At 43.2% G+C, this 27,373-nt stretch overlaps 2 protein-coding genes across 5 annotated transcripts in view; one reads left to right on the top strand and one right to left on the bottom strand.

Annotated features, from left to right (window-relative positions):
* Positions 1-12,658, bottom strand: part of SHPK (sedoheptulokinase) — a 21,303-nt gene extending 8,645 nt beyond the window's left edge. The window contains exons 1-5 of one of the 2 annotated variants that reach the window (XM_072138414.1): positions 12,444-12,658; positions 10,076-10,217; positions 4,783-4,966; positions 2,044-2,196; positions 872-1,047 (exon numbers count right to left, since the gene is read on the bottom strand). In XM_072138414.1, coding sequence (XP_071994515.1) covers positions 872-1,047; positions 2,044-2,196; positions 4,783-4,966; positions 10,076-10,217; positions 12,444-12,593 — 805 coding nt within the window. In that variant the 5' untranslated portion in view covers positions 12,594-12,658. Of the gene's footprint in view, positions 1-871; positions 1,048-2,043; positions 2,197-4,782; positions 4,967-10,062; positions 10,218-12,443 lie in introns of both variants that reach the window. The other variant, XM_072138415.1, reaches the window with a different exon arrangement.
* Positions 12,530-27,373, top strand: CTNS (cystinosin, lysosomal cystine transporter). 3 transcript variants are annotated; one of them, XR_011853370.1, is made up of 12 exons: positions 12,530-12,897; positions 14,676-14,756; positions 14,844-14,955; positions 15,038-15,122; positions 19,071-19,174; positions 21,010-21,141; positions 21,293-21,392; positions 21,474-21,593; positions 23,337-23,507; positions 24,840-24,957; positions 25,518-26,355; positions 26,848-27,373. XR_011853370.1 is itself a non-coding variant. In XM_072138417.1 (11 exons), exons 2-11 carry the CDS (start codon positions 14,687-14,689, stop codon positions 25,646-25,648), a joined length of 1,143 nt encoding a protein of 380 aa, XP_071994518.1. In that variant the 5' UTR covers positions 12,530-12,897; positions 14,676-14,686; the 3' UTR covers positions 25,649-27,373. The 3 variants fall into 3 exon arrangements, 2 of the variants coding, with proteins under 2 accessions (XP_071994518.1, XP_071994519.1); XM_072138417.1 differs by having other exon boundaries at positions 25,518-27,373; XM_072138418.1 differs by lacking the exon at positions 12,530-12,897 and adding an exon at positions 12,995-13,129 and having other exon boundaries at positions 25,518-27,373.

Here is a 27,373-nt window from a genome sequence, read left to right as displayed (position 1 = left end):
GGTAGGAGGATCCAAAGAGGCTACTGGGGCGTGAAGTAGCCTTGCCGTGTAGCTTTATACGCCCCAGCTACTCAACGCCTCGGTAGCCTCTTTCAGATATTTGAATATTAGGTGATTAAAGATTTATAAAGTTACAGGCCACTCAAGTATTAGAGTAATAAAATTGATGGTCCAGCCAGCATAAGTGATCTTTATGACTTTTATTTCGTCAGATTTTCATTTGTCCATAGTGTTGATCCAAACAATTCCTACGTGTTTCGAACGCACTAGTCGTTCCTAATCATGGAATGTACTCAAGTATTAGCCCTAAAAAGGGCTCCCGTGTCATTCATTAGTTGAACTTGCCACTGGATCTACCTTAATAGGAAGATCCCAGATGGTAGGTTTCCTTTAAGGGAGTTGCTTTTTGGATAACAGAGGCTGTGGCTTCTAGTGGATATGTAAATGTTGATGTGATGCCACTGTAGAGACAACTGGGCTCTGGGCTGGAGTACTGGAGGGTGGTGAGCTAGTTTTTTTTTTAGTTAACCCCCAGGGACCCATATTAAAAAAATCCTTGACAAACCCAATCAAACACACACACACACACCTCCAGGGCCTATACCTAGCACTTTCAGTAGATTATCATAGTCAAGACTGAAGACAGATTCCCTTTAATTACCTAGCTTATGGATAGGCAACTAATATGAGGGAGTTGGAAAACCCCTTTAATCTTGGATAATTTGGAACTACGAAGCCTTTTAAAAGTTTTACATCAAATATTTATATCAGATGCATGCTACGAAACATATAGTTGTTTAATCCTTTGTAGACAGGGATGAAATAAGGTCTTTTTTGCAGGAGTGGTGGAATGAGTGCTCTCTGTACATACCTGCATCTGAGCTTTCACTTAATGAACTATAGACCGAACACTGGAAATCTCCCAAAGCAACACCAACATCCGCCCCCTGCGGGATCCCACACCACTCATAGGTAGTCTTCCCAGCTCTAGACCCAGCATCCAGGATATTAGGGAGAAACAGCGTAGGAAACCTCCACTCTTGTAATCTAACATGGAAAAACAGCAAATGAGAAGGATCATGTAAAAAGACTACACATAAAATCATCCATTATACGTCATTTTGTCTCTTTCCCCGTCCATAGCATTGTGCGCCATATGTTTCTACAATAATAACATCTTTTCACTTTGGATGCCATAATTATTTCACTAAACAACTTACAGGACTATTTTTACACGTAATTACTGGGCTCATATAGGATGTTTCTCAATTAGGAGCCGGGCCATTGCGATGATTTCATACTATAACTCAATTTGTTCTATGGCACCCTGCTGTTTTATGCAATTTTATGTTACTAGCAGAAACAAATCTCCTGAATTATACCAAACTGCGCTGAGGATTACAATACAATCAGGAAACGTTCTGACAACAGAGCTATAAAGTGACAGATATCTAATATGGAAAATAATGCCTCTCTAGTGCCATCTACAGGTAACTACTTTTGGAGTCAATGTCCGGCCATTTAAAAAGCATTGAAGCATGAAGACATTTAAATAGGTTGGGTATTACCACCTATAGATGGATTCTTAAATCAAATTTGCATTCTTTTACCATGTAAAATTGCAGATAACACCCTACACTAGTACCTAAAACGGTCTATGTAAGATTTTATAGGAGATCTATCAACAGGATGAAGGAGTGTAAACCAAGCACACTGACATACTGGTGAGTGCTCCCTCTGGCAGGATCTGCTCTGCTTTAGGCTTCCTGTGACTTGTTTTTAAGAGTAAAAGCATTTAAAATTATGGAAATGAGCCTGAAGGGCTCCAGGCTCCATTAACACCTAAGGAGGCTGGATCCTCTCAGGCTCATTTGCATAATTTGAAAAGCCTTTTTATGTAAAAACCAGAACATAAGAAGCTAAGAGAAGAGCGGAACCTGCCAGAGGGGCACACACCAGCATATCAGTGTGCTTGGCTTACAATCTTTTAATCTGGTGGTAGATGTCCTTTAAAGTTATATTATACTCCACACCACAACTTACATATCCATATTCCAGGTTTTGGTTCTAGTATTAAAATATCCCCAACTAGCAGCATTCTGCACAGACATGAGTGGTTTCTGGAGTCCACAAAGCATAGCGACGACATAGTCCTGGATTGTACCAGCGACATCATATTGCTGGAGGAATTCCGGCCTGTCCAAACACAAAAGTACAATTAAAAGAGCTTAAAGAGTAACTAAACATTAAAAGAAATTTTATTTATTAATGATAGTGCAGGTGATAATAGTAAACTACGGCACATTCTGTACATTTACTTTATTATGTAAAAACAGATTTCCTGTTTTTTTGCCTTTTTTCTGCTTCTTTCTCCTGTAGTGAGCAGTGTATCTGAAAACCCTCCTCCGACGACAGATAAGGAGGTTAATGATTCCCATACATAGAGAATATTTCCATTGATGATTTGGCTCTTATCCAGTGAAAACAACTAAATCAGATTAATATATTTAATTTTTGGATGGGAGACTTGGGGGGGCCCATGGTCAGCCATACCACAAAGCCATGTCGCACTCAATCCACTCCTGCTAAGCAAACATTTTGGGACTGTTTGGGTGTCCCAATGGTTTTACATAACTGCTCAGCATTGTATTACATATAGAGTGGTAACATATTCCTATAAGTAACATAGAGGTGGCTGGTGACCTCACTGTGTATAGTGATGAGGTCATACTATGACGATCAGACAAGTATATTAGTTCACCTTGAGAAGGAAGAAAACGGCCTCTAGTGCCATCTATTGGTCCATACATTTCTCCCTTCTGGAGGAGAGCCAATGTTCAGGGGTTTTTTTTCCCCCCTAAAAGTATCGCTAGTAAATCTTATCACACAAGTTGGATCTCCTCAAGGGGAACCAATGTCTACTAAAAGTGGTTTCCCTCGTGATAGCTCTACTTATCTTAGGTGTCCAGCATCTTATGGTTAGGTTAGAGATGCAGATGATGAGTACATTACTATTTATGTCTTTGGCATTAGATCTTTTTAGTAGATTTCCCGATTTTGTCACAATGGAGTCCTAGGTTCAGATCCAACCAAGGGAAACACGTGCCTCAGATCTGTAAGTCCTCCATGTATGTGCATGAGCCTTCTCCATGTTCTCCTCTCTACGCTCATCCTCTTAGTACATCCTGATAGGTAATTGGCTTCCTATGAGATTGGTCCTAGTGATTGAGTGTCCGAGATTTCACTTATTTTAGGTTAATTTCTTCATTCTTTCCAAATGATACTTGTTTACTTCCACCCATCCGGCAGTGTAACGTGACTCGTGTCAGGTTTATGCGTTAATGGACTGGTAATTACAATCTCAATTTAGCTCTAGGTGTGAAAACATAATCATGAAAAAAATGAGAAAAGCAAGACAGATTTTCAGTACAATTCTGCATCTTGTTAAATAGTAGATTTACAACAAAGAAAGGAAACGTGCCAGGAGCAGATGGAGAGAAGCAGAGCAGTCTGATATATAGGTATACATGAGTGACAGCTCTCCCTGTATTAGAAGACTGTAAATCCTACTGTAGCAGGTTCTCAGATTGATAAGTTTAAAGGGAATCTGTCAGCAGTTTGACTATGCAAACATCTGTGCATGGGGTTAGTAACCTTCATCAAAAGCTTGATGATTCACTGTGGAGCAGAGAGCAGAAAGCTCTTCAGGCTTAAGGACTGCTCATAGATGTACAAGAGCTGGAGATCTGGATCAAAAGTTCATTTTTCACTGTCCTGTTGCTACTAACTAAATACACAAAGTTAGTGTTAAACAGCACTGATTCCAAACACAGTCAGCAGCTTTGCGTGGCCAAAAATGACAATATTAACCCACAAGGGCCTAAACATTGCCAGGGACCATGATTACAGATGTCCATGGGACTCCAGTGTTATTGAAGGTTTAACCCCTTTGTGTCGCAGCCTTTTTTCGCTCATTTTTACTCCCATCTTCAAAATTCTACAACTTTTTCATTTTTCCATGTACAGAGCTGTGTGAGGGCTTATTTCTGTGTAACAAATAGTACTTCTCAGTGACTGTATTTACTATTCAATGCCGTGTACTGAGAAGCTGGAAAAAATTTCCAAATGTGGGGAAATTGGCGGGAAAAAAAGCATCTACGCTACTTTCTTGTGGGCTCAGTTTTGACGGCTTTCACTGGGCAATGCTACTTTATTTTTTGGCTCTGTGCGATCACAGTAATCAATTTTATATTGGTTCTGTTGATTCGCCATCGTTTGACACAAATAACTTTATTTATATTTCTGTGTACAGAGCTGTTGTGAGGTGTCATTTTTTTTGTCACTGGCTGGACATCTTGCTCCCCCGCCCCATGCTGCTAATTATAAGTTTATTTTTAAGTTGATCCCAATTGTCGAGACTAAAGATGGACAGCGCCGGGATCAAGATGAAGAGGAGCGGGGGTGAGTATTTGTAGGTTTTTTGGTTTTTTTCACTGGTGTAGAAGCAGTAAAAGAATCACAAATTCTTGTGCAGTGCAAGAATTTGTGATTCCTACAGTGACTACGTCACCACCACACACACATGGCGGGGGCGTAGAGGGGCGCAGGGGTCCAAGCCTCTTAATGTATCCAGCAGGATGCGGGGCGTGGCTATATGATAAATTCCTCCCCCATGTGATTTGATTCGCCCATAATTTTGATCATTGTATGTCCCAGCAATTGGATGCTTAACAATCTAGAATTAATTTTCTAGTGATAATTCCTATCAATAACCTATTTTACCTGTTTTTTAAATACCAGAATATAGTAGCACAACCAAATCCAGAAGACAAGTTAATGTGGGACTGTGGCTGAGGTAAAGAGGATAAAAAGTCTGTAGTACATCGACCATCTTCCCAGGTGACAAGGCGACTGACTTCTTTCGGCTCAAAGACCCTGAGATTTTCACTGTTGATCCAATGACATCCTGAAAAAACAACACAAAATAAACAACATAAAATGATAAAAGCACATCACTGAAAAACATTTTATTATAAGTATAATAAATCTGATGGGAAGATATGATAGCGAATGCCACACTGTAGATGTAGTGATTACTGCCGGAGTCTGTAAAGAGGTAAAAGAGCGCCCCCTAATGGAGAGATCCACAAAGAACAAAACTCTCAAAAATGTTCTGAAAACAAAAACAAAAGAAAACAAGACTAATATTCTTTCTGATTGTCTGGTCTTAGACAATCTTGGAAGGTGAAGATGCTGGATGTGAAGGTGTTAAAACTCAATGATGCGCTTGGATTAGATTAGGCAATTTTGTGAACAAAAGGCCTTCTGTGTACATGGAAAAAGCCTAAAATCCTTGAGATCAGCTCATGAAAAAGAAATAAAAAACAAAAGTGTTGTGTTTTTATTTATAAGTGTAGTTACTGACATTATGGCCAAGTGTCAGGAAGAAGAAAGGGAAAACTGTCCCGCTCGTCCTGAGTTCTGAGCCCCCCCAGATGGACACAAGTAAAGATCAGGGAAAAAAGTGACTGGTCAAACGGGAATTAACCCATAAAATACTGTTCTGTAACTGATGCCACATAGTTACATATGAACCGCAAATCTGCCATATACTGCAATACAGTAGTACTACAGTGTATGGTATGAAGCATCAGACCCCCAGGGTCTGAAAAACAGTCATGTTTAAAAAAAAAACCCTAAAAGTTAAAATCACCCCCCTTTCCTTAGATGTAAGGCATCACCGCGTCCCAATTAATCAAACTATAAAAACCCTGTAAGGGAAAATAGCACCTAACTTTTTCTGCCATTAAAAATCTATAAAAAGTCATCAATAGATTGTACAGTTCCCAAAATGACACCTTTCACAGCTCTGGACACTGTAGTATGAAAAAGTTACTAGTCTCACAATATGGCAAAAATCAAGATTTAAAAAAAAAAAAAAAAATCTATTAAAACATAATAAAACCTATATACATTTAGTATCTCCATGATCGTACCGACCCAAAGAATAAAGGGGAGGTGTCATTTGGAGTGAACGGTGAAAGCCATAAAATAAAGCCCACAAGAAATCAAGATTTTGTTATTGATATGCTCAATGTAAGCTCCCAGCGTATAAGCCGAGTGTAATCATAGAGACACATGCAGCAAACTTTTGGCTTGCCATTTTTGAAAATCTTTTTAAAAATTTTGAGACTTTTTATGGTGCTTGTGCTCATTTGTGACTTTTTTTGTTGCCTAAAACAGTCTCCTTTCAAAGTTCGCCGTTGTTTTCCTCAGTATTCTCCGATTTATCCCCAAAAATCTTTAAAAGTCGCACATTTTAGCGCAAATCTACTAACCAGGAGTAGAAATGAGCTTAGGGCTGATTTTTACTTTTGGAGCTTTTTTGGTGACTTTTGTTTTAAAAAGTCCCAAATTCGCTAAAGACCAAGCACCACAAGTATCAATAAGGAATAACCGCCAAGATACCGTATATACTCGAGTATAAGCCGACCCGAGTATAAGCAGAGACCCCTAATTTTACCACCAAAAACTGGGAAAACCTATTGACTCGAGTATAAGCCGAGGGTGGGAAATGCATTGGTCACAGACCCCCCCCAGTATATAGCCAGCCTGCCCCCAGTAGTATACAGCACTGCCCAGCCTGCCCCCAGTAGTATACAGCACTGCCCAGCCTGCCCCTAGTATACAGCACTGCCCAGCCTGCCCCCAGTAGTATACAACACTGCCCAGCCTGCCCCCAGTAGTATACAACACTGCCCAGCCTGCCCCCAGTAGTATACAACACTGCCCAGCCTGCCCCCAGTAGTATACAACACTGCCCAGCCTGCCCCCAGTAGTATACAACACTGCCCAGCCTGCCCCCAGTAGTATACAACACTGCCCAGCCTGCCCCCGGTAGTATACAACACTGCCCAGCCTGCCCCCGGTAGTATACAACACTGCCCAGCCTGCCCCCGGTAGTATACAACACTGCCCAGCCTGCCCCCGGTAGTATACAACACTGCCCAGCCTGCCCCCGGTAGTATACAACACTGCCCAGCCTGCCCCCGGTAGTATACAACACTGCCCAGCCTGCCCCCGGTAGTATACAACACTGCCCAGCCTGCCCCCGGTAGTATACAACACTGCCCAGCCTGCCCCCGGTAGTATACAGCACTGCCCAGCCTGCCCCCGGTAGTATACAGCACTGCCCAGCCTGCCCCCGGTAGTATACAGCACTGCCCAGCCTGCCCCCAGTAGTATACAGCACTGCCCAGCCTGCCCCCAGTAGTATACAGCACTGCCCAGCCTGCCCCCAGTAGTATACAGCACTGCCCAGCCTGCCCCCAGTAGTATACAGCACTGCCCAGCCTGCCCCCAGTAGTATACAGCACTGCCCAGCCTGCCCCCAGTAGTATACAGCACTGCCCAGCCTGCCCCCAGTAGTATACAGCACTGCCCAGCCTGCCCCCAGTAGTATACAGCACTGCCCAGCCTGCCCCCAGTAGTATACAACACTGCCCAGCCTGCCCCCAGTAGTATACAGCACTGCCCAGCCTGCCCCCAGTAGTATACAGCACTGCCCAGCCTGCCCCCAGTAGTATACAGCACTGCCCAGCCTGCCCCCAGTAGTATACAGCACTGCCCAGCCTGCCCCCAGTAGTATACAGCCACCCCAGCCTGCCCCCGGTAGTATACAGCCTGCCCCCAGTAGTATACAGCCACCCCAGCCTGCCCCCAGTAGTATACAGCCACCCCAGCCTGCCCCCAGTAGTATACAGCCACCGTAGCCTGTCCCCAGTAGTATACAGCCTGCCCCCATTAGTATACAGCCACCGTAGCCTGTCCCCAGTAGTATACAGCCTGCCCCCAGTAGTATACAGCCACCACAGCCTGTCCCCAGTAGTATACAGCCTGCCCCCAGCAGTATACAGCCACCCCAGCCTGTCCCCAGTAGTATACAGCCACCATAGCCTGTCCCCAGTAGTATACAGCCTGCCCCCAGTAGTATACAGCCACCGTAGCCTGTCCCCAGTAGTATACAGCCTGCCCCCAGTAGTATACAGCCTGCCCCCAGTAGTATACAGCCTGCCCCCAGTAGTATACAGCCTGCCCCCAGTAGTATACAGCCTGCCCCCAGTAGTATACAGCCTGCCAGCCTGCCCCCAGTAGTATACAGCACTGCCCCCAGTAGTATACAGCACTGCCCCCAGTAGTATACAGCCTGCCCCCCCCCAAAAAATAAAACTTATATACTCACCCTCCGGTGGCCCCGATGCGCAGCGCTGCTCCCGCGATGTCATCGCAGCTCGTCTTCTGGCTTCCCGGCTCCTCTTCTTTGTTCTGTAACCTTCTGCAGGGCGCCGCCATCGCCCTCTCCCAGCCAGCAAGGCGCCTAGTATGACGCGCCGCTGCTGACGTCATACTATGCGCCGCCCGGGGGAAAAACATGCCGGCGCCCTGTAGGAGGTTACAGAAGAAAGAAGAGGAGCCGCGATGACATTGTGGGAGCAGCTCTGCACATCGGGCCACCGGAGGGTGAGTATATAAGTTTATTGTTTTCTTTAAGTATATTGACATATGTATTGACTGGTGTATAAGCCGAGGTGAGGATTTTCAGCACATTTTTTGTGCTGAAAAACTCGACTTATACACGAGTATATACGGTACATCTGACCAGCAGAAAAACCAAGAAAAGTCACAGGAGTACTAGGTGGATGCAGCATGGCAGCAGGTAAAGCACAGACACTAGCAATGCTTTACTATACATTACACACAGAAATGGGCAGGGGGAGGAGAGGGGAGGGGTAACAGGGGTGACATCAATGCCTCTGACCATGTGACCAGCCTCATTTACATAATAAAGAAAAGATGATTTTACAATAATTAATGTAGTGTATGCATAGACTACATAAAGGCTGGGATGGGATCCTTGTGAGCTGCTCCAACAGGTAGTAGTGACAGGACAAGTGACACAGACCTGATGACAGGTGTCCTTTCACACCATTCACGGAGTATCTTTTAAAAATATTGATACACTAGACCAGTGATGGCGAACCCTTTAGAGACAGAGTGCCCAAACTACAACCAAAATCCACTTATTTACCATGAAGTGCCAACGTGGCATTTTAAGCAATAACTTACTGCTACCTGTTATTCCACATCTTTCGATTGTATCATTCATCTGAGGCCACATATACAGTTGAAAGAAGGAGGGCACATTCAGACTATCATTGTAGCTTCTCGCCAGGGTCTCTCTGTACAGGAAGAATGAAGGGTCCGGCAGGATGAGCTCCAAATATAATGCACTTCTTTCAGCACCTTCTCACTTTTCCCGCAGTTCCAAACAGCCAATAAAGTGTCGCTTTAAAATAGCGCTGAGCACAGCATCTCTTAAGTTGCCTAGGACTGCAGGAAGTTGCAGGATTTGGTCCTATTTGGTGAACACTGTCCTGGGGCGATGACCTAAGTGCCCATAGAAAGGGCTCTGAGTGCCACCTCTGGCACCCATGCTATAGGTTCGCAACCACTGCACTAGACTATCCTTAAAATAGGCTGTCAATATAACTCCTCTTCACCAGCGAGTACCATATTTTTCGGACTTTAAGGTGCACCGAATTATAAGGCGCACCATTAATAAATGCCTATTAAAATGTCTAGGTTCATATATAAATGGGGCACCGGATTATAAGGTGCACCTGATTATAAGGATGAATGACCAGCAGATGTCAGACCTGTGCATAGTACAAGGCAGCTGTTGTCTGTAAGAGCGGTTCATATACAAGGCGCACTGGACTATAAGGCGCACCATGGATTTCTGAGAAAATCAAAGGATTTTTTGTGTACCTTATAGTCCAAAAATACAGTAACATCCTTTCCCTTTTTATTGTATGGAGTACAATTAGCTGTATCTAATACTGATGATATATGGTAAAGATTTGGTCATAAAAATCTATGTCCCAAAAATTCCTTTAACTCACAATTCCTAAACAGCATTCAAAACCAAACAATCCATTTAAAAGTACTAATGTATTAATCATAAAAAAAAAATAATAAAAACAAAAAACATAACTTTATCACCTAGATAATACACCTTGGTTTGTTCTCCAGAATAAGACCCCATGCATCTGCCCAGACACCCCAATTCGTGAAACCTTTCGGAGCCCGTCTCTGGGTAGCGCAGTCAGGCAATCATTAAGCGTCCTAATTATTTGACAGACATCTTGTTCTTTTCCCTGAAAACAAGAATAAGAAAAAAAAAGTTATCCTGAACGAACCCATAGAAATATAGTTGAAACAACAGCCTAAAGTCAACATTTATGGACCCTTAAAGGGTTGTGATATATGGCTGGGGTGGGGGAGGGGCTTAAAAACAATAAATCTCTATCACGTGCCTATCTTTGAGTTCCCATTCAGTCTCTGTTTGTATACTAAGGCCAGTGGTGCCGCCCTGACCACAGCCTGCTACTGCCTATAAATTCTGCTATAGGGGTCAGGGCAGAGACTGGTAGTGACAGACACTGCGGTGGCTGAAAGGGGGCGACATAGGTGGTTATTTTTATGGGCCCCACAACCACATAAACCAGCGTCACCTCCTTGTTTTGTATGTGTTCATATCATTCTTTTCCATGGTCCAGTTTTCCTAAAAATTACACATTTGCTAATGAGCAAGAGGGGCTCTGGATCAACTCAACAGGGCACTTCCCAGGCAATTTCGTCTCACCCCCACAGCAGACTTTCTGCCCGGCTTCTCTCTCAGATGAGCCGCTGGCTGGATAGTGAAGGCAGGTCCTCGCATGCGCAGCAATTGCATGGAGCTGGGTGATGTCACCGGCTCTTTGGTTGGCACAGAGGAGAAAGGAGGTGGGCAATAAGCTTGGTTGTGGCGTGAATAATTATGAAAGGTCGGAGCCTGGAGGGGCACTGGTGACAAATTTTTAAAAGTAAATTTTTCTGAAAACTGAAACACAGAAAAAAGTATATAAACAGTAAGTTATAGGAATGTGGTGGTAGATTTCCTTTAAGCAAATTTGCCTTAAAGTGGCTTACAATATATATATATATATATATATATAAACACACACACAGTCTGCTTACAGAACAGATTTGCTGATCAATAATTTTTAAAGTTCCTCTGGACAAAGGTCACATTTGTCTGGATTCTGCTTCATACAGATAAACTTAGACCACACGTTACCTTCTACCAGTCACAATATTAGCTTTTTGCATGAAATAATCTTCCTTTTGGATATGTACAGTATATTTTAGTGCTGCTGTTCTATAAGATTCCAGTACAGGAACAAAGGAATTAAACGACACCTGCCACCAGGATCATGGTTTGTAAACCAAGCACTCTAGCATAGTGATGTGTGTCCCCTCTGGCAGGTTTTGATCTTCTTTTAGCATCTTCTGCTGGTTTTTACAGCAAAAGACTTTTGAAATTATGTAACTGACCCTGAGGGGCTCTGTAGGTGTTAATGGAAACTCAATCCTCTCAGGGTAATGTGCATAATTTAAAAGCCATTTTTTTGGAAAAACAAGAGCATTAGATGCTTAAAGCAGAGGAAGCACACACCAGTATGTCAGTGTGCTTGGTTTACAGTCCTTCATCCGGGTGGTAGATGTCCTTTAAAAAAAAAGCTGTTTAGAACAGTTTTCTTAGTTTACTAATAAAGGTATCTCAATAGAAACAGAAACAGCATAGAATAGCATTGCTCGGCTCTTTTCATAATTTCAGAACACCTCCATGAGGTGGGAAACAGTTACCATCAACGAAAGATTGAGATTGGAATAATCCCGCAGCATCGGTCCTTACGGCAAAATACTGTATAATCATACATATTCATGATTACCCCAGATCTGGCCAAATTACCCCCCACTGGCCAAATATTGTGGCCGAGGTATTAAAACTGGGACACTGTGCTCCAGTCTTAATCATAGGCATACACGGCGCTAAAGATTTTCCGACTTCTTCCTAATTCTGATGTAGCACTTGTGGACCAGAAATAAAAGCTTCATCAAATCCAGCCTGGTGGAGAAGTCAGCTATAGCCTGCGCCAGTTTTCTAGGGCACCCTGGTCAGCCTTGTGCCATGCTTTGAGAAAAAGGCGCAAGAAGCTGCAAGATATGTGACACGCACCCGGAATTGCGACTTTTTCAAGAAAACTCGCTCAAGTCATAATATAAAAGCGGCCAATGAGTTCATTTGTTGCAGATAATTCTGTCCCATTCATCTTAATAGGGTTTGTATAAATCCATGCAAACCCCAGTTATAAGTAGAGAGCTACAGGAAGCGAAGTCACATGACACTTATCGCTACATAGATGCAAATACATACACACACATTTTGCAGACTGTGTTACAAGTTGTGACTGGAGCGATCTCCTAATATAGATTTGCATACATCTATCCTTTCACTTCTGCTGATGTAGAACCACAAGTCCCAGCATGTCCAGTCTCACCTGAGCTCCACCCTCACTCTCCAGCCCTGCCCTTGTGTCCCGGCTCTCGCTGTGCAGCACCTCCCCGGACACAGGCTCCAGCAGCACGGCCTTCACAGAGCTGGTGCCAACATCAATGCCCAGCACTAAACTGCTGCTCTCCAGCTCCATTTCTAACTATGAATTCTGACTGTCACTGACAGCGAGATAAACAGTGTGGAAATGTAATTATTGTCTCCGGTACAGGCGCCATTTTCCCATAGCTTACCTCAGTAATATAATGCGATTGGTCTTCAGAAAAATGGCGCCTTAGGGGAGATTTAAATTCATTATAGAACAACTTTAGTCCGCAGCTGTTGTGACAAACAAGGAAGAGGGCGGAGCTTGTTGATAGTTTTGGAAATTGAGGAACTGGTCAGCTGGCTGGATGAGTGACTGGTCTGCTGGAGGAGGAGGAGGACGCTGCTGCACTCAGGTAAGAGTCCTGTGCAGGGGATGGGCTGCCATGGTGACATTAGTAGTAGAAGTGAATGGTGATGACTGAGAGGACAGTATGGGGTGAAACATGTGATTATGACTCTCCTTCCTGTTTGTCACTTGATAATTGCTACTAACTGTAGTGTTAATGGAGAGGGACAGATATCTCTGATAAAATCAAGTCCTCTGCAAATCCAAGCAAAATTTGGACCGCAACACAATTTTAAAAGGTTTGTTCAATGTCTGTGAAATTTGTCTGTTTTCTTCCAAAAACACCGGCAAATCTGTGATGTAAGGCTCTGTTTTTGGAAGTAAGCATCCATGTTTTTTTTGAAACCCAGATAACCCCTTATCTGGACATTCCCCCCCCCCTCTCCCCCCCCCCCCCCCAGGATAAAGGATTGTAAACCCAAGTTCACTGACATACTGGTGTGTGCTCCATGATGGTGTATTAATCTTCATTTATCTTCTAATGCCCTGGTTTTTAAGAAAAAAAAAGCTTAAAAAATTATGCAGGGGCTCCAGGCTCCATTAACACTTATGCAGCCGGGAGCCCCTCAGGCCCTTTTGAATAATTTTAAAAGACCTTTCTTTGTAAAAACCAAGGTTTAAGAAGCTAAAAGAAGAACATATCCTGCAAGATGGGGCACATGCCAGTATGTCAATGTGCTTGGTTTACAATCCTTCATCCTGGTGGTAGATATCCTTTAAAGAGTTTTTATGGACCGGAGATGGGGGTAAAAAAAACACATAGTAACCTGACCCTGTGCCTGAATGGAGGTTTAGGAGAGGGGAGAAAGGGGTCACGGGACAAGTTTCATCCAATGACTAAAATCTTCAGACCAGGGGAAGAGAAGTCTACTAAAAAACGGATACTTAAATAATAATCTTTATTTATAAGATTCATCAAATTCTGCAGCGCTTTACAGATTTTGGGTAACATATACAAATAATATAGACATTACAGAGTAATAACAATTATATGAAGCAATAGGAGTGAGGGCCCTGATCACAAGAGCTTACAGTCTATTGTGTATCCAAGGAGGGCTGTCATTGGATGAAGCAGGTTCCATCACCCCTGAAACTTCCGGGAAGCTGTAAAACCCAGAATTGGAAGTACTGGAATTACAGGGGAGCAGAGTTAGGCTACATTCACACGGCCATATTGGGGACGTATATATGACGAATTTACCCCATAGACGGCATTGGGAGCGGTGCGGCGCCTTACCGTTCTGTAGCTGGGAGAAAGATAGTACATGTCCTTTCTTTCCCCGTAATACGGCGCCATACATCGCTATGGAGAGGGGCAGGGTTGAGCGGCACTCACCTCCTCCTCCTCTCCCAGGTGACGACGTGTGCCCGCAGTGTGAGTATAACCTAAGTATGTGTTCTTTTTCTTTCTTACTTTATAATAATGGAAAACCTCAATGAGGATGTGTTCACATTTTAGTATTGTACATGTGATACATATTTACTACAGTATCTGTAGCCAAAATCCAGAAGTGCGCTCCACTACATCGAAGGTCGGTACGAGGACATTAGTTACAGTGACAACATTTAACTGGCTCAAACATCCACATGTCTGATTATTGGGATCGCATATTTTGGAGCCCCCATACACGGACCCCCACAGATCTGCCTATAGATAGGGGATAAATGTTATGTAAAATTTACAAAGACATCTATGGATAGACATAGGGGGACTTTATACCTGGAGTCAGGATCATGTGACGACTCTTCTTCATGTAATATACAGTATGAATTTTTTTATTCCAGGTCAGGGGACCATGAATCTAACGCTAAATCCAAAGTCTACAATAATCGGCTTCTTCTTATTCACGTTTTTAGTATTCTGTGGTAAGTACAAGTAACATTATTAACCCCTTTGCTTCCAGCGCTTATATTTTAGGGGTTTGATATTGAGACTATGTTGCTGATTTACAGATGCTGAGGGTCCCCCATTCCTTGTATGGTCTGGTGTTGAGCACAAAATTTCTATCCCCGAAGTTGTTACCATAGAAAATGGAAGTGTGAAAAACTTAAGCCTTTCTATAAGGTCAGTGCCTTATGGGATAGTGTCCTATGTTGCTCATAGCCATGTCATGTATATATATCTTTGTATTATTTTATTTTTACAGTGCCCCATTAAACGAAACTGCTCTTTTTACTTTCAACATTACATACTCTTCTAAGAACACAACGATCGTCCGTCTTCCATCAGAAGTAAGTAACGTGTCGCCGGTTATCTACATCCCCTATCTGTGCAGAGCACGGGCAGATAACTCTCCATAGACCACAATGGCTCCAGACTATTGCTGCCTATAACCATGAGACTGCCGTAAAGCGCATCACTAAATGCTGTAATCAAAGCAGAGTAGAAGCTCAGGCAGGATGACCGCCGTATAATCATGTGGAGAAAACTAAAGGGAAAAAATCTGCAATCGGGGACTAAAAACAGATCATAAAAATAGTAATTGTCAGGCATAAGACTCATCCCCTGTATTGTATATTGCCAAATACATTAGTAGAGATTTTTCCTCTTTCAATTTAGTGACCATTAAAATGAGATTGTTGTCGGTGAGGGGTGCGACACGCAGTATCCCTGCTGATCAGTTGTTTATATCGGTGCCCCAGAAGCACTTTTTATGGGGTGCCGGTGACTTCAAAAAGATGGCGCATGGGCAACGCCATCTTTCCGAAGATCGGCGCTCCCCGTGATGTCATCAGGGAGCGGTGATCCGCTGCTATGACAGCCGCGGGCTAATTGCACATTGTAATGAATGAGGAAGAAAATCCCCATATACTGCCATACTGTAGTAAAAAATAGTAAAAATTAAAAAAAAAAGTTAAACACAAATTATAATAAAAAAACAAAAATTCAAATCACCCCCCTTTCCCTAGAAGTCAAATAAATCTAAATAAACAGTAAAAATCATAAACGCATAGGGATGTATGGCGCACGACGCCGTAATACGGGAAAAGATAGGACATGTCCTATCTTTTTCCCGGGTACGGAGCGGTACGGTGCCGCACGTGTGCTGTTCCATACCGCTCCCGTAGGGCGCCGAGCGCCCATTGCCGTCTATTGGGGATGTATATCGGCCGTATATACGTCCCCTTTGCGGCAGTGTGAATGCAGCCTTACTCTGTACACCAAAGTATTGGCGCCAGAAGATGGCAAAATCAAAAAAAAGAAATTTTGTAAAGTAGGTTTTAAATTTTGTAAATGTATGAAAACATTATAAAACCTATACATATTTGGTATCCCCGTGATCGTACCAACCAAAAGAATAAATTAGACTTGCAATTTAGGGGCGCACAGTGAAAGCTGTAAAATCCAAGCCCACAAGAAAACGTAGCAAATGCGTTTTTTCACTATTTTCACTGCATTTGGAATATTTTTCCCGCTTCCCAGTACACGGCATGGAATATTCAATACGATCACTATTTGTTACGCAGAAAACAAGCCGTCACACAGCTCTGTACATGGAAAAATAAAAAAAAGTTATAGATTTTTGAAGGTGGGGAGTGAAAAATGGAAATGAAAAAACAAAAAAGGACCAGGTCGTTAAGTGGTTAAATTGATTTGGGTCAGAGCCTACAGTAACCATCATCAGCCTCTATACAAAGTATGGTAACACTTTTGTCAGAGATCTGATCTTATGGACGGCCGTGTGCATATGGCAGCCACATAGAGTAACATATATTGGTAAGGCGTGGGATGACTGATACATTGGGGCAGATTTACTTACCTGGTCCATTCGCGATCCAGCGGCGCGTTCTCTGCGCTGGATTCGGGTCCGTCCGGGATTTATTAAGGCAGTTCCTCCGACGTCCACCAGGTGGCGCTGCTGCGCTGAAGTTCCCCGGAACGCACTGGAGTACACTGAGCCGGGCTGAGTGAAGGTAAGTGCAAGCTCCGCGACACATTTTTTTTTTTTTTTTAATGCAGCGGTTTTCCCGAATCCGTCGGGTTTTCGTTCGGCCACGCCCCCCGATTTCCGTCGCGTGCATGCCAGCACCGATGCGCCACAATCCGATCGCGTGCGCCAAAATCCCGGGGGAAATCGGTGCAAATCGGAAATATTCGGGTAACACGTCGGGAAAACGCGAATTGGGCCCTTAGTAAATGACCCCCATTGTGGTGATTTCGCTTTTTGCTGATCATGATAGAAAAACTGTTTAAAATGGGAAGTGTTATTTTAGAGAAGAATATTATCATTCGCTTCTTTCTTCATCACATTTTAATCTGCAACAGTTACAGAACTTCCTCTGAATCAATTTCATACAAAGAGAGCAACATCTAACAGCATCTTGTACATGGAGGTTGAAGACATTCACAGCTTTACACAAAATTATTAAATATCCTTGATCTGCCGAACAGCCCTTGGCAAAGAGTGGTGAGAATGGCTGGTGTCAGAGCTCCGGGATACTTGAAATCCAGGAATACCCCTAAGACTACATTCATATCACATTTTCGGCTTGCTTTGTAAAGATAAGTTGAGCGGTTTCCCAAAGTGTCCATACAACGGAGAGCCATTGTCCAGTTTGGCTCCTCCCCCCCTTGGAAGCAGGAAGAGGAGTGATCCTCTGCAGCAGTCATGTGACTTGTACTTTGCACACAGAGGCAAAAACAATGCCCCCATCTGCCATATGCTGTGGATACATTCAAAGTATAAGTTGGGAAATTTCCTGGCATATGCGGAAAGTGTAGCCATTAAAAGCAAAGGGAATATACCACAAAAATAAAAAACAAATTGCAGAATGCATAAAATAACACTTTATTAGATCAGTTAAAACAAATTCATTTAAAAAAACAACATACACAGAAAAAGTCCACCAATGGTCAGATAACTAAATATACATAATAAATAGATTACGGTATGTCTGGTTTCACACTACGTTTTGTGTCACATGTTGTAAGGACAAGTCAGGGGGATTCATTATGAGTCAGAACGTGTCCTTACAGCGCCTATACAGGGGGCTACGTCACCTGGGGACCCCACCTCCACCATGAATGCTGGGGGAGGAGTGTACATCGGCAGCAGCCGGTGATTGGCTGCTGATGATGAAAAGGGTGCTCCTCCGGTAATATGGACAGTGACATCACCGGGTCCCCACCTCCTGCCGATCGTCGTATGTCCTGCATTCGCTCCCCATAGCCATCCATTGCATCCGCTTAGCGCATACGTCGCACAGGCGGAGGCTGCAGGATGGAAAGACGTAGCTTGCATTTTTTTACGGACAGGACGTATAGTGGCGAGACGGAGGCAACAACTATGCTTCTGTCTGCCGTTATTTGTCAATGTTTATGCTAAGTGTATACAACTGGTGCTTTCCCGATTTATACACTTGGCATATACAAAAAAAGTGTTGTGAATCAGCCTTAGCGTGATGGCACACGTGGCAATTTGAACGCGTTTTTGGGCCGTTTTTTAAGCAGCCCGTCAAAAAACTAATGCGTTTTTCAAAAGGCATCTGTTTTTGACGGGTTTGACCAATTATCTTAATTCAAACTGCTCAAAAACGCATGTGCTTAAAAACGGGTTCAAAACGCCACGTGTGCCATCACCCTAAGCCTGTGAAGAGGTATACAAGGTATAACAAGTTTTGTTGCTTACAAACAAGTATTGCACATTACCCAGAGGAATAACAGAGGACAAGGGAGACATGAACAGGTATATACAGACCAAGGGTGGCCGCCACCTGACACGTGTTTCGCCTCGCATCATCGGGGGTATCAGTGATGTGAATGTAGTCTAACATTTTGTCACAAAAACATTAGAGTTACAGGCGGTCCCCTACTTAAGGACACCCGACTTACAGACAACCCATAGTTACAGACGGACCCCTCTGCCCACTGTGACCTCTGGTGAAGCTCTCTGGATGCTTTAAAATAGTCCCAGATTGCAATAATCAGCTTAAAATTGTCTGTAATGAAGCTTTATTGATAATTCTTGGTCCTATTACAGCAAAAAAATTTGAAACTCCAATTGTCACTGGGGCAAAAAAAAAAAATTGTCGGGAACTACAATGATAAAATATACAGTTTCGACTTACATACAAATTCGACTTAAGAACAAACCTACAGTCCCTATCTTGTACGTAACCCGGGGACTGCCTGTATTGTGTAAATCTTATCTACATGCTTCTGTTTCTCGTTGCCTGCAGGTTATCCTGTTAGCAAATTCGGATCATTCTGTTTTTAACGTGAGCGCAGAAGATGTGGGACAGGTTACTGCTTATCTGCACAGCAATAATTCTCACAACAGTAGGTAAGAATTAAAGGGGCGTTCCTGTTCGTGTACACATATACCCCATTCACAGAATTTGACCAGCAGAAGCACGACGCAAGGATCCTTTGCATTCATGAAGTGCACATTAAAGGATCCCTGGTGCTCAGGCTCCTCTAGCATTTCATTCACTTCTGAGAGATTGTTAGGAAGGCAGTTTCTGGCAGTGACGTGAATGGAGGAGCAGTTAAGCAGGTATTCACATGGACCACTTTAGGACACCCAGACATTTACTATTCTTTTAGTATGATTACGCTCCCTGTGCACAATGTGCTGTTTTTGGGACACAATCAGCGGATCCATTGTCTGTTTTGCAGTCCAAGTGTCATGAATGTGTGATCTTTTGCTGAGCCGTATATATATATACGGCTTGTGTGTCATCTGACTGTCATCCGTTTTTGTGGATGCGCAGAAAAAAAAAACGGTTAAGAATAAGCCACAAATATGGCCGGGAATAGGATCTGCTCTGAGTATTCGAAAGACTCCACACAGATCAGTGAACAACACGTTCGTGTACATGGCTCCATTGAAATGAATGTGTCAGTGTGTGACCTGCAAAATAACTCCACAAGAATAACATTTGTTCTGCTTTTCTGTGAGTTGTTCTTGTTTCAAGACCTGTACACGGGAAGATCTAGTCAGATGATAATCCTACCAAGATTTTGGATGTCAGCTAGGAGATACAAGCCTTAAGATCTGGAAATATGGACTGTGGTGGTTAAATATTCACAGAAAAGTCAACTATGAGAATTTTTTTGCTGTTCGAGTATTTCTAAGTTTGTCATTAAAATCTTAGCACTTGTGCACAAAGGTCAGACATGATGACCACATACTTCTCTATCCAACATCTCCCTGTGGTATTACATTTCTTATACTTATATCCTCCATTAAATAATGATTTTGGATTATCTGCACATAGGAGTAGTTAACCAAGTGGTTGTTACCAACGGATTTCCCAGCATAGTCCTATACTGTCCGATCATTAGGACTCTTGGCTAACTACTCATATATTTCTACAAGGAAATAAAACAAACTACAAAGCATAGCATTTTAAGAAGATATTATCCAAAAATGATTATTTCATGGGGAATGCATTTACTTCATAAAACGGGTAACTGGTTTCAGGTCTTAATTAAGATGCATAAATGTCTATTGGCCACAAGTTAGTTTGGTCCAACAAACTCGCTCTTTGTGCTTTCAAATTTAATGGACCAAACCAAGAATCGCTGAACTGGGCGGCCATTCTGAGTTAAAGGGGTTGTCCAACATTAAAAACAAAACTTTACTGGTGGGGGGGCTGTGAAAAAAAAATTTACTTATGCTCGCCTCCCTTGGCGCTCCTGGAGTCCCGTGCCAACATCCGTCGCTGCCGTGCCCTTGTTTGTTTACAGGGGCACAGCAGGTCCTCCCTGACGGCCTGGCACGCCCACCCTTCCCTATGTCCCAGCACCTATTACAGTGCTGGAACATGGTGACGGACAGGCTTTCCAGGCGGGGGACATTGTCGGAACGGAGTTGCAACAGGATAATAGGTTTTCACAACCCACCACTAAAGTTGGTATTAATTAAATTTGTTCTTCGTGGCCAACGACTACCTCTCTACTGCCTGTTGGGTGTAGCCATGCTGATGACCACCCTCCTGACTGTAGAGAGCTTAAAATAATGCTGCCAATTAATAATTCCAATTAGTGAATCCAGTCATGAAAATGAGTTGTGAAATTCCATTACTCTTATGTGTAAATGAAATCTATGCTGGACATGGCTCAAGATGTCCTTGTCAGTAACGCCATAACCTCTCATCTCCTGTTTGTTTCTAGGCCTAGAATCCGGTTCCTTGTGATCCACAGCCTGGCGCTGGAAGTGGTAGAGCAGATCATTGGCTGGATATATTTCTTGGCCTGGTCGGTGTCTTTCTACCCGCAGGTTTTCGAGAACTGGAGAAGGAAAAGGTGCTCATCAATTTGATCCTCAATCTGGCAGGCTGTCACAGGGGTTGTCAAAGATCGAAATTATCTTTTGGAATGTATAGATTGTTTATTCGTTTTTTTGGATTATAATGGGTTATATTTTTTTGGTCTCCTCATATCCTCTTTTTTACAGTGTTGTGGGTCTGAGTTTTGACTTCTTGGCGTTGAATCTGACCGGCTTTATTGCATACAGCGTCTTCAATGTCGGCCTCTTCTGGATCCCGTATGTTCGGGTTGGTATTTTTGGGCTTCATTAAAGCATTTTATCAGGAATTGTGTGTTCCCAGTACTAATACTTGTTGTGTATATCACAGGAGCAGTTTCTTGAGGTCTACCCCAATGGTGTGATCCCGGTGGATGCCAATGATGTCTTCTTCAGCTTACATGCAGTGCTGCTGACGCTTGTTACAGTAATTCAGTGCTGTATTTACGAGGTAAGTAGGAATAGTAGGTCCATTTTAGAGATACTTGGGAAGGTCCAGGCTCAAAAACAATGGAGGGAATTTATCACGGCTTGTAAGCCAGTTTTCTGGCAGAGAAGTGGTAAAGTAATCACATATTCTTGCACACTGCAAGAATTTATGATAATGATGCGTCACCACCTCCAGATCATGTGGACGTGGGTGGGGCATAGAGAGAGGCATGGCTGACGGAGGACTTCCTGCCCCGTGCCTGCGTACTTTTTAAAAACCAGGTCCTCTTGATGTATCTGTCGGGATGGAGGGAGGCTTGGCCTCGGGGGCGTAACTTGAAGGGGTGCAGAGGTGGCGATCGCACCCAGGCCCAAGAGGTTTAGGGGGCCCTTATGGTTTCACTTTCCCATATGAGAAGACTATTACTATAAACCATACATAATAGTCGGGCCTGGCACAGACTTTGCACTGGGGCCCATCAGCTTCTAGTTACGCCACTGCTTGGCCTCTATCGTATGCCAGCGCTCATGCCCCCAATTTGTCCATTCTTTGCACATGTTCTTTTAATGGCTCTGAATTTTTCATTTTTTTGGGCTCCCGACAAGATTTTTTTTTTTTTTTTGGAGAGAAATATGGGATTCTTATTTTATAATTTTTTTGGTCTGAATTTTTACTTTTAAACCTAATTTTAGGTTTAAAAAGCTGAGAAAATACAAAAGAATGTTTTTGTTTTGTTTTTTTAGATTTGTGCCATTTTGTTATGAATGAATAATTTTATAGATTTTGGAACATAATGCTGCAAATTTTGATATATCTCAAGTCTGACGGAAGTTATTGACTTGGGGGGGGTGAACACATCTATGGGTTATATATTTTAATGTTTTGGGCTTTTTTTTAATTGTTGTCCCTCAGAATAGGGAACTTTATTTTTTGCTGTAATATTTTTTCTAACATTTAACTTTTCTGTTGTAAGGCTACATTTATGCTTCCTTATATGATGGCCGTGAGATAGCCACAAAAATGGCAGCTAGCTCACTGCCAACGTAATGGTGTATAATACATCGAACGTTGTAGAGAGCACACCATGTCTCACAGCATCATTTCAGGTCCTATTCCTGCCTGGATATTGCGCCATGTCCGCTCAGTGCCCTATGGAGAGAGGAGAGATGAAAAGCGCTAACCTCCACCTTCTCCACCTGGTGGAAAACAGGCTGCACTGTGTGCGGCTGGTTTATCCACATGGAGGTGTGAATATCATACGCTGCAGTCCCAGTTACATGTGAAAAATGCACATATATAGTAACATTTATTGCTTTTTGGACTTACTGGGTCTATAAAGACCCAGCAGGAGCCTCATAGGACAATTATTCTATGATCATGTGATCGCTGGGATGCATAGAGGTTGTGTCCAAAGAATCGAGAGGACAGAAGTAATAAATGCTATGTCTGTCCTCTCTCCAGGGTCCCATGCAGGGGACCCCACATTTGTCTGCCCAATAGCTCGGACATAACCTTGTGCCTTAAACATCCAGTCGCTGGTCCTTTATCAGTTAGAGGCACTGGCTGTAGCAGCTAGGACTAGTGTTCAGATAGGTAACAATCAGCCCTTTTTCCACATCTCGAAAAATGTCAATGTATCTACACAGGTAATGGAGACTCCATTGTGTCATCCGTTGTATTTACAAGATGATAAGATCTGCTAAATTATAGCTCTTGCATTTATGTAATAAACATTTTCACGTAATGTCGCCCTGGTCTATACAGCGCGGTGCCCAGAAGGTCTCTAAGGTGGCGGTAGGGGTCCTCATCGTTGCCTGGCTCTTCGCCTTCTCCATGCTGTTTGTGACCGTGGCTGGAAAAGTCACCCTGCTCCAGTTCTTGTTCTGCTTCTCCTATATAAAACTGGCCATCACACTGATGAAATACTTTCCACAGGTAACTAATAGTCATTGGATTATTTTCTAGAAAATGGGACAAAACTGGAATAAGTAACGTCATTGCACATTGGGGGGGGATATCTATAGAGCATAAAACTAGATCAACAGGACATGCAACCCATTTGATACTGCTTTTCCTTATTGAGCATTATTTTCTAATATCCAGAACCATATTACAAGGCCTGTGAAAGATTTGGACATTTATTTATAATCTTATTACTACAAATAGCACTAGACAGTTCTCCTTGTGCCTGGAGAATAGCTATTTTGCATGTTTTCTGAGAAACATCTCTGATCTACAGAGTGAATAGTCATGTATCAGTCATAGAGTGCTCAGGTCTCTTCAACACGGCACCATAAGTTGTATAGTGGCTGTGCTTGGTATTGCACTCAACCTCTTTGACTTAAATGGGACTTGAGTGCAGACAGGTTACACGATGAGTATAGAGGATACATTTAAAACCAAGATTTCCTGATTTAAGCTTTGAATGATAAAAGCCACATTAAATGGAAAAAATGGAGAAAACTATATATGAATGGGTTTCTCCCAGGATAGGGTATAACAAGCAGATCGGTGAGGGTCTGACTGCTGGGACTCCCGTGATTCTCACTGATAGGCGGAGTGGCAGGGTGAGCATCTGTCCTCACACTCAATTTACTGTCTATGTGAGTGCTGGAAATACCTGAGCGCTGAATGAAGCAGCAGAAAACATGCTCACCCTGCTGCTCCACCTATGAATGAGAATTAGACCGCCATTCTCTGGATCACAGGGGGTCTCAGTCTCATGAGCAGTGGGGGTCCCAGCAGTCGGACCTTCACTGATCACCTTGTTATCCTCTATAATGAAATTAGTATAATCCCAATTGATATGTCTGCAGTATCACAGATTCCCAGGGCACATCCAGTCGCTAATCCTTTATCAGTTAGAGGCACTGGCTGTAGCAGCTAGGACTGTGCAGTGTTCAGATAGGTAACAGTCAGCCCTTTTTCCATATCTGGCATATGTGGCAAGTGACAGAATGGAACTGAAATCTACATGTGTATGGGGGATAGTGATCTACACAATGAGAGTTTAAAAAGGGTTTTACCAACTTTGATTGTCATCCTGTGGATAGGGGATAAGATACTCAGCCTACTGTTCCATCAGTGAGAATGGGACCCTCATGATCGGTGAGGGTCCCAATAGTTGGACCTTCACCGATCAGATTGTTATCCCTTATCCTTGGGATAGTGTATTACACTCAAACTTGGAACAAGAAAGTATATAATCTACACCGTGATATTATACAGTCGCTGATTTAGTGCCATTTCATTTGTTTTGGCATTTAGGCTTACATGAATTTCCGTCGGAAAAGCACAGAAGGCTGGAGCATCGGAAACGTTCTTCTTGATTTTATAGGTGGCAGCTTCAGCATCATCCAAATGTTTCTACAGTCCTACAATAATGGTAAGTATGAAGACTAGCATGTTGTACAAAATATGGGATAAGTGTCGGATCACTTGGAATCCGACTGCTGGGATTGACTGACTCTCCATTCCCTTCTATGATGAAAGGAAGGTCAGACCATCAGCAATCTATCACAGATCCCCTACCTGTAGTTAGGACATGTGTCTTTCCTTGAGCAACCTTCAATTAAGGGTTAAGGGTGCATTCATACGAATATGTATGCCCGCAAGGCTACGGCTGGGTGGGCATACATCTGGTGCCATGGAGAGGAGGATGGGTGACCCCTCCCCTCTCCATAGCAATGCATAGGCACGTCCTATCTTTTTCCCGTGTACGGAGCGGTACAGTGCCGCACATGTGCAGCACCGCATTGCTCCGTGTGGCCATAGCTATGCAAGCTTGTGGCCGCCCCCCTCCCCCATACGGTAGTATAAATTGGGCCTTAAACCATAAAACAAATCTGTCTGTGTTCATTAGTGGCCCTAAGTGATAAGTTTATAATATTTGTAGCTATTTACTATTTCTTTACAAAAATATTTCTTCTCTCTTTCTTTCCACAGATGAATGGAAGTTAATATTTGGGGACCCCACAAAGTTTGGTTTGGGTCTGTTTTCCATCATCTTTGACATTGTATTTATTACCCAGCACTACTGCTTGTACCGAAAGGCGCGAGGATATCAAAATGTGTAGAAGAGACAATGCTCCCGCTCTTTTCCCGTGTATGAGGGATTTCTGACTTCAGTGCCTTAACTTATATCTATTTTTTTTTTAAACTTGAATTCCAAACCGGCCAATGTATCCGGTGACTTATAACTAGAAGTGATTGATGTGTAAGGCTGGTTCCACACCCAGGGTCCAGGTGATTTTACTGAACAAAACTTGGATCTCTATAGAAGTATGTAGTCTCCAAACCAAGGTCTATTTTGTATAACTTGCAAGGGAACTGGTGTACAAATACCAAATTGTAATCTATCCCTGAGGCTGTAATAGACTAAAGCTATTTTCAGATGGTGTGTTTGGTCTTCGAAATACGGACCATGTCCAGGGCAAGAATCCTGGCATCATAGTCCTGGGACTACTATCCTGTACTGAAAGCCTGACTACAGTAAGTCGGTAGTCCAGCGAGGAGGGGACTCCCAGCATCTTGGGTAACTATGCTACTGGGAGTCCTGGGAACAAGTACAATACAGACGGCATGTGGCTACGTGAAACTGGCCTAAAGGTGAGATCAGGTCTGTACTTATTTAATATAATTCTCAGTGCATCACCAGCTATCCCCCGTTTCACCATCTTTCCAACCTGCTGTGTGTCGTCTTCTGTCACCTTGCCTTCACTCTATAAATCATTATTTTCTCTCCATGATTCACATGCAAATTAGGTAGGTGACATCATCTAAGGCAGTGATGGCGAACCTTTTGGAGACCAAGTGCCCAAACTAGATTCAAACCTTTTTATTTAAATGAAAAGTGCCAACATTGCAATTTAAGTGGTAAATTAAGTGGTTAATCTGTTTTGTCAAGGCTTTTAATTGCATCAGCGTCCCTGAGGACACCAAAACGGTTGTAAGAAAGAGGAGAAATTCATATTATCATTGTAGATTCCTTCCAGGGCCCCCTTAAACGGGAAGAATTGCGGGGTCCAGAACAGGCGCTGCAATAATAACACAGCCTTGTCTGCCCCTCCTTGCTCCTCCTGTTGTCCCAGGCAGCTAAGGATGTGTAGCTTTAAAATAGCACTGATCACAGCATGTCCTAGGTGGCCAGGGACTGCAGGAGGTTTTGAGTCCTGTCTGGAAACTCTGTGCTGAGGTGATGGCCTGGGTGCCCACAAGGAGTGCTCCGAGTGCCACCTATGCACCCGTGCCATAGGTTCGCCACCACTGATCTAAGGCATCCTATGCACACTATGCAGGAGACAGTGGTCCTATGAGTCTGCAGTTCTTCAGTGTTCATCACAGATCTCAAAGCTTTTTGAGACACTTGCACGGGATAGAGTCTCCCTCTTCTCCCGCACATGTGTATTTTTTGAGACGTGAGTAGGAAAGGAGGGTGTGCCCGGAGAGGCTGGGGATGGATTAATAGCAACCTAATGATGTTGTTACCTACCTTATTTGCATGTGAATCCTGGGGTGAAAATAACGAATTACGCAGTGATGGGGCAGCGACAGGAGACGACAAGTAGCAGGTTGGAAAGGTTATGAAGGGGTAAAAAGGTGACGTGCTGAGAATTCAGTGGGACAGGTGACCTTTAATTCCAGATGCTAAGACCCCAGCATACAAATATTGGGCCACATGTATCAAGCAATCAGCGGCTGTTTTCAGATGTAGATTGCACATGTATTTATGAAGTGTTTGCGCTAGTATTGTGTGGCAGCTGCAATACTGTGCACAGAAAGGGGCTTTATGTCAGAATTGT

The sequence above is a fragment of the Engystomops pustulosus genome, chromosome 2 (genome assembly GCF_040894005.1).
Source record: "Engystomops pustulosus chromosome 2, aEngPut4.maternal, whole genome shotgun sequence".
Classification (NCBI taxonomy): domain Eukaryota; kingdom Metazoa; phylum Chordata; class Amphibia; order Anura; family Leptodactylidae; genus Engystomops; species Engystomops pustulosus.
The sequence above is the reverse complement of the archived record's forward strand: the minus strand, read 5'-3'. Positions and strand labels throughout refer to the sequence as shown.

Coding starts and splice junctions, on each gene's coding strand:
- CTNS (XM_072138417.1), top strand. CDS start 14,687: ATGAATCTAACGCTAAATCCAAAGTCTACAATAATCGGCTTCTTCTTA. Junction 19,175..21,009: donor AATAATTCTCACAACAGTAG/GTAAGAATTAAA, acceptor GTTTGTTTCTAG/GCCTAGAATCCGGTTCCTTG. Junction 24,958..25,517: donor TCTACAGTCCTACAATAATG/GTAAGTATGAAG, acceptor TTCTTTCCACAG/ATGAATGGAAGTTAATATTT.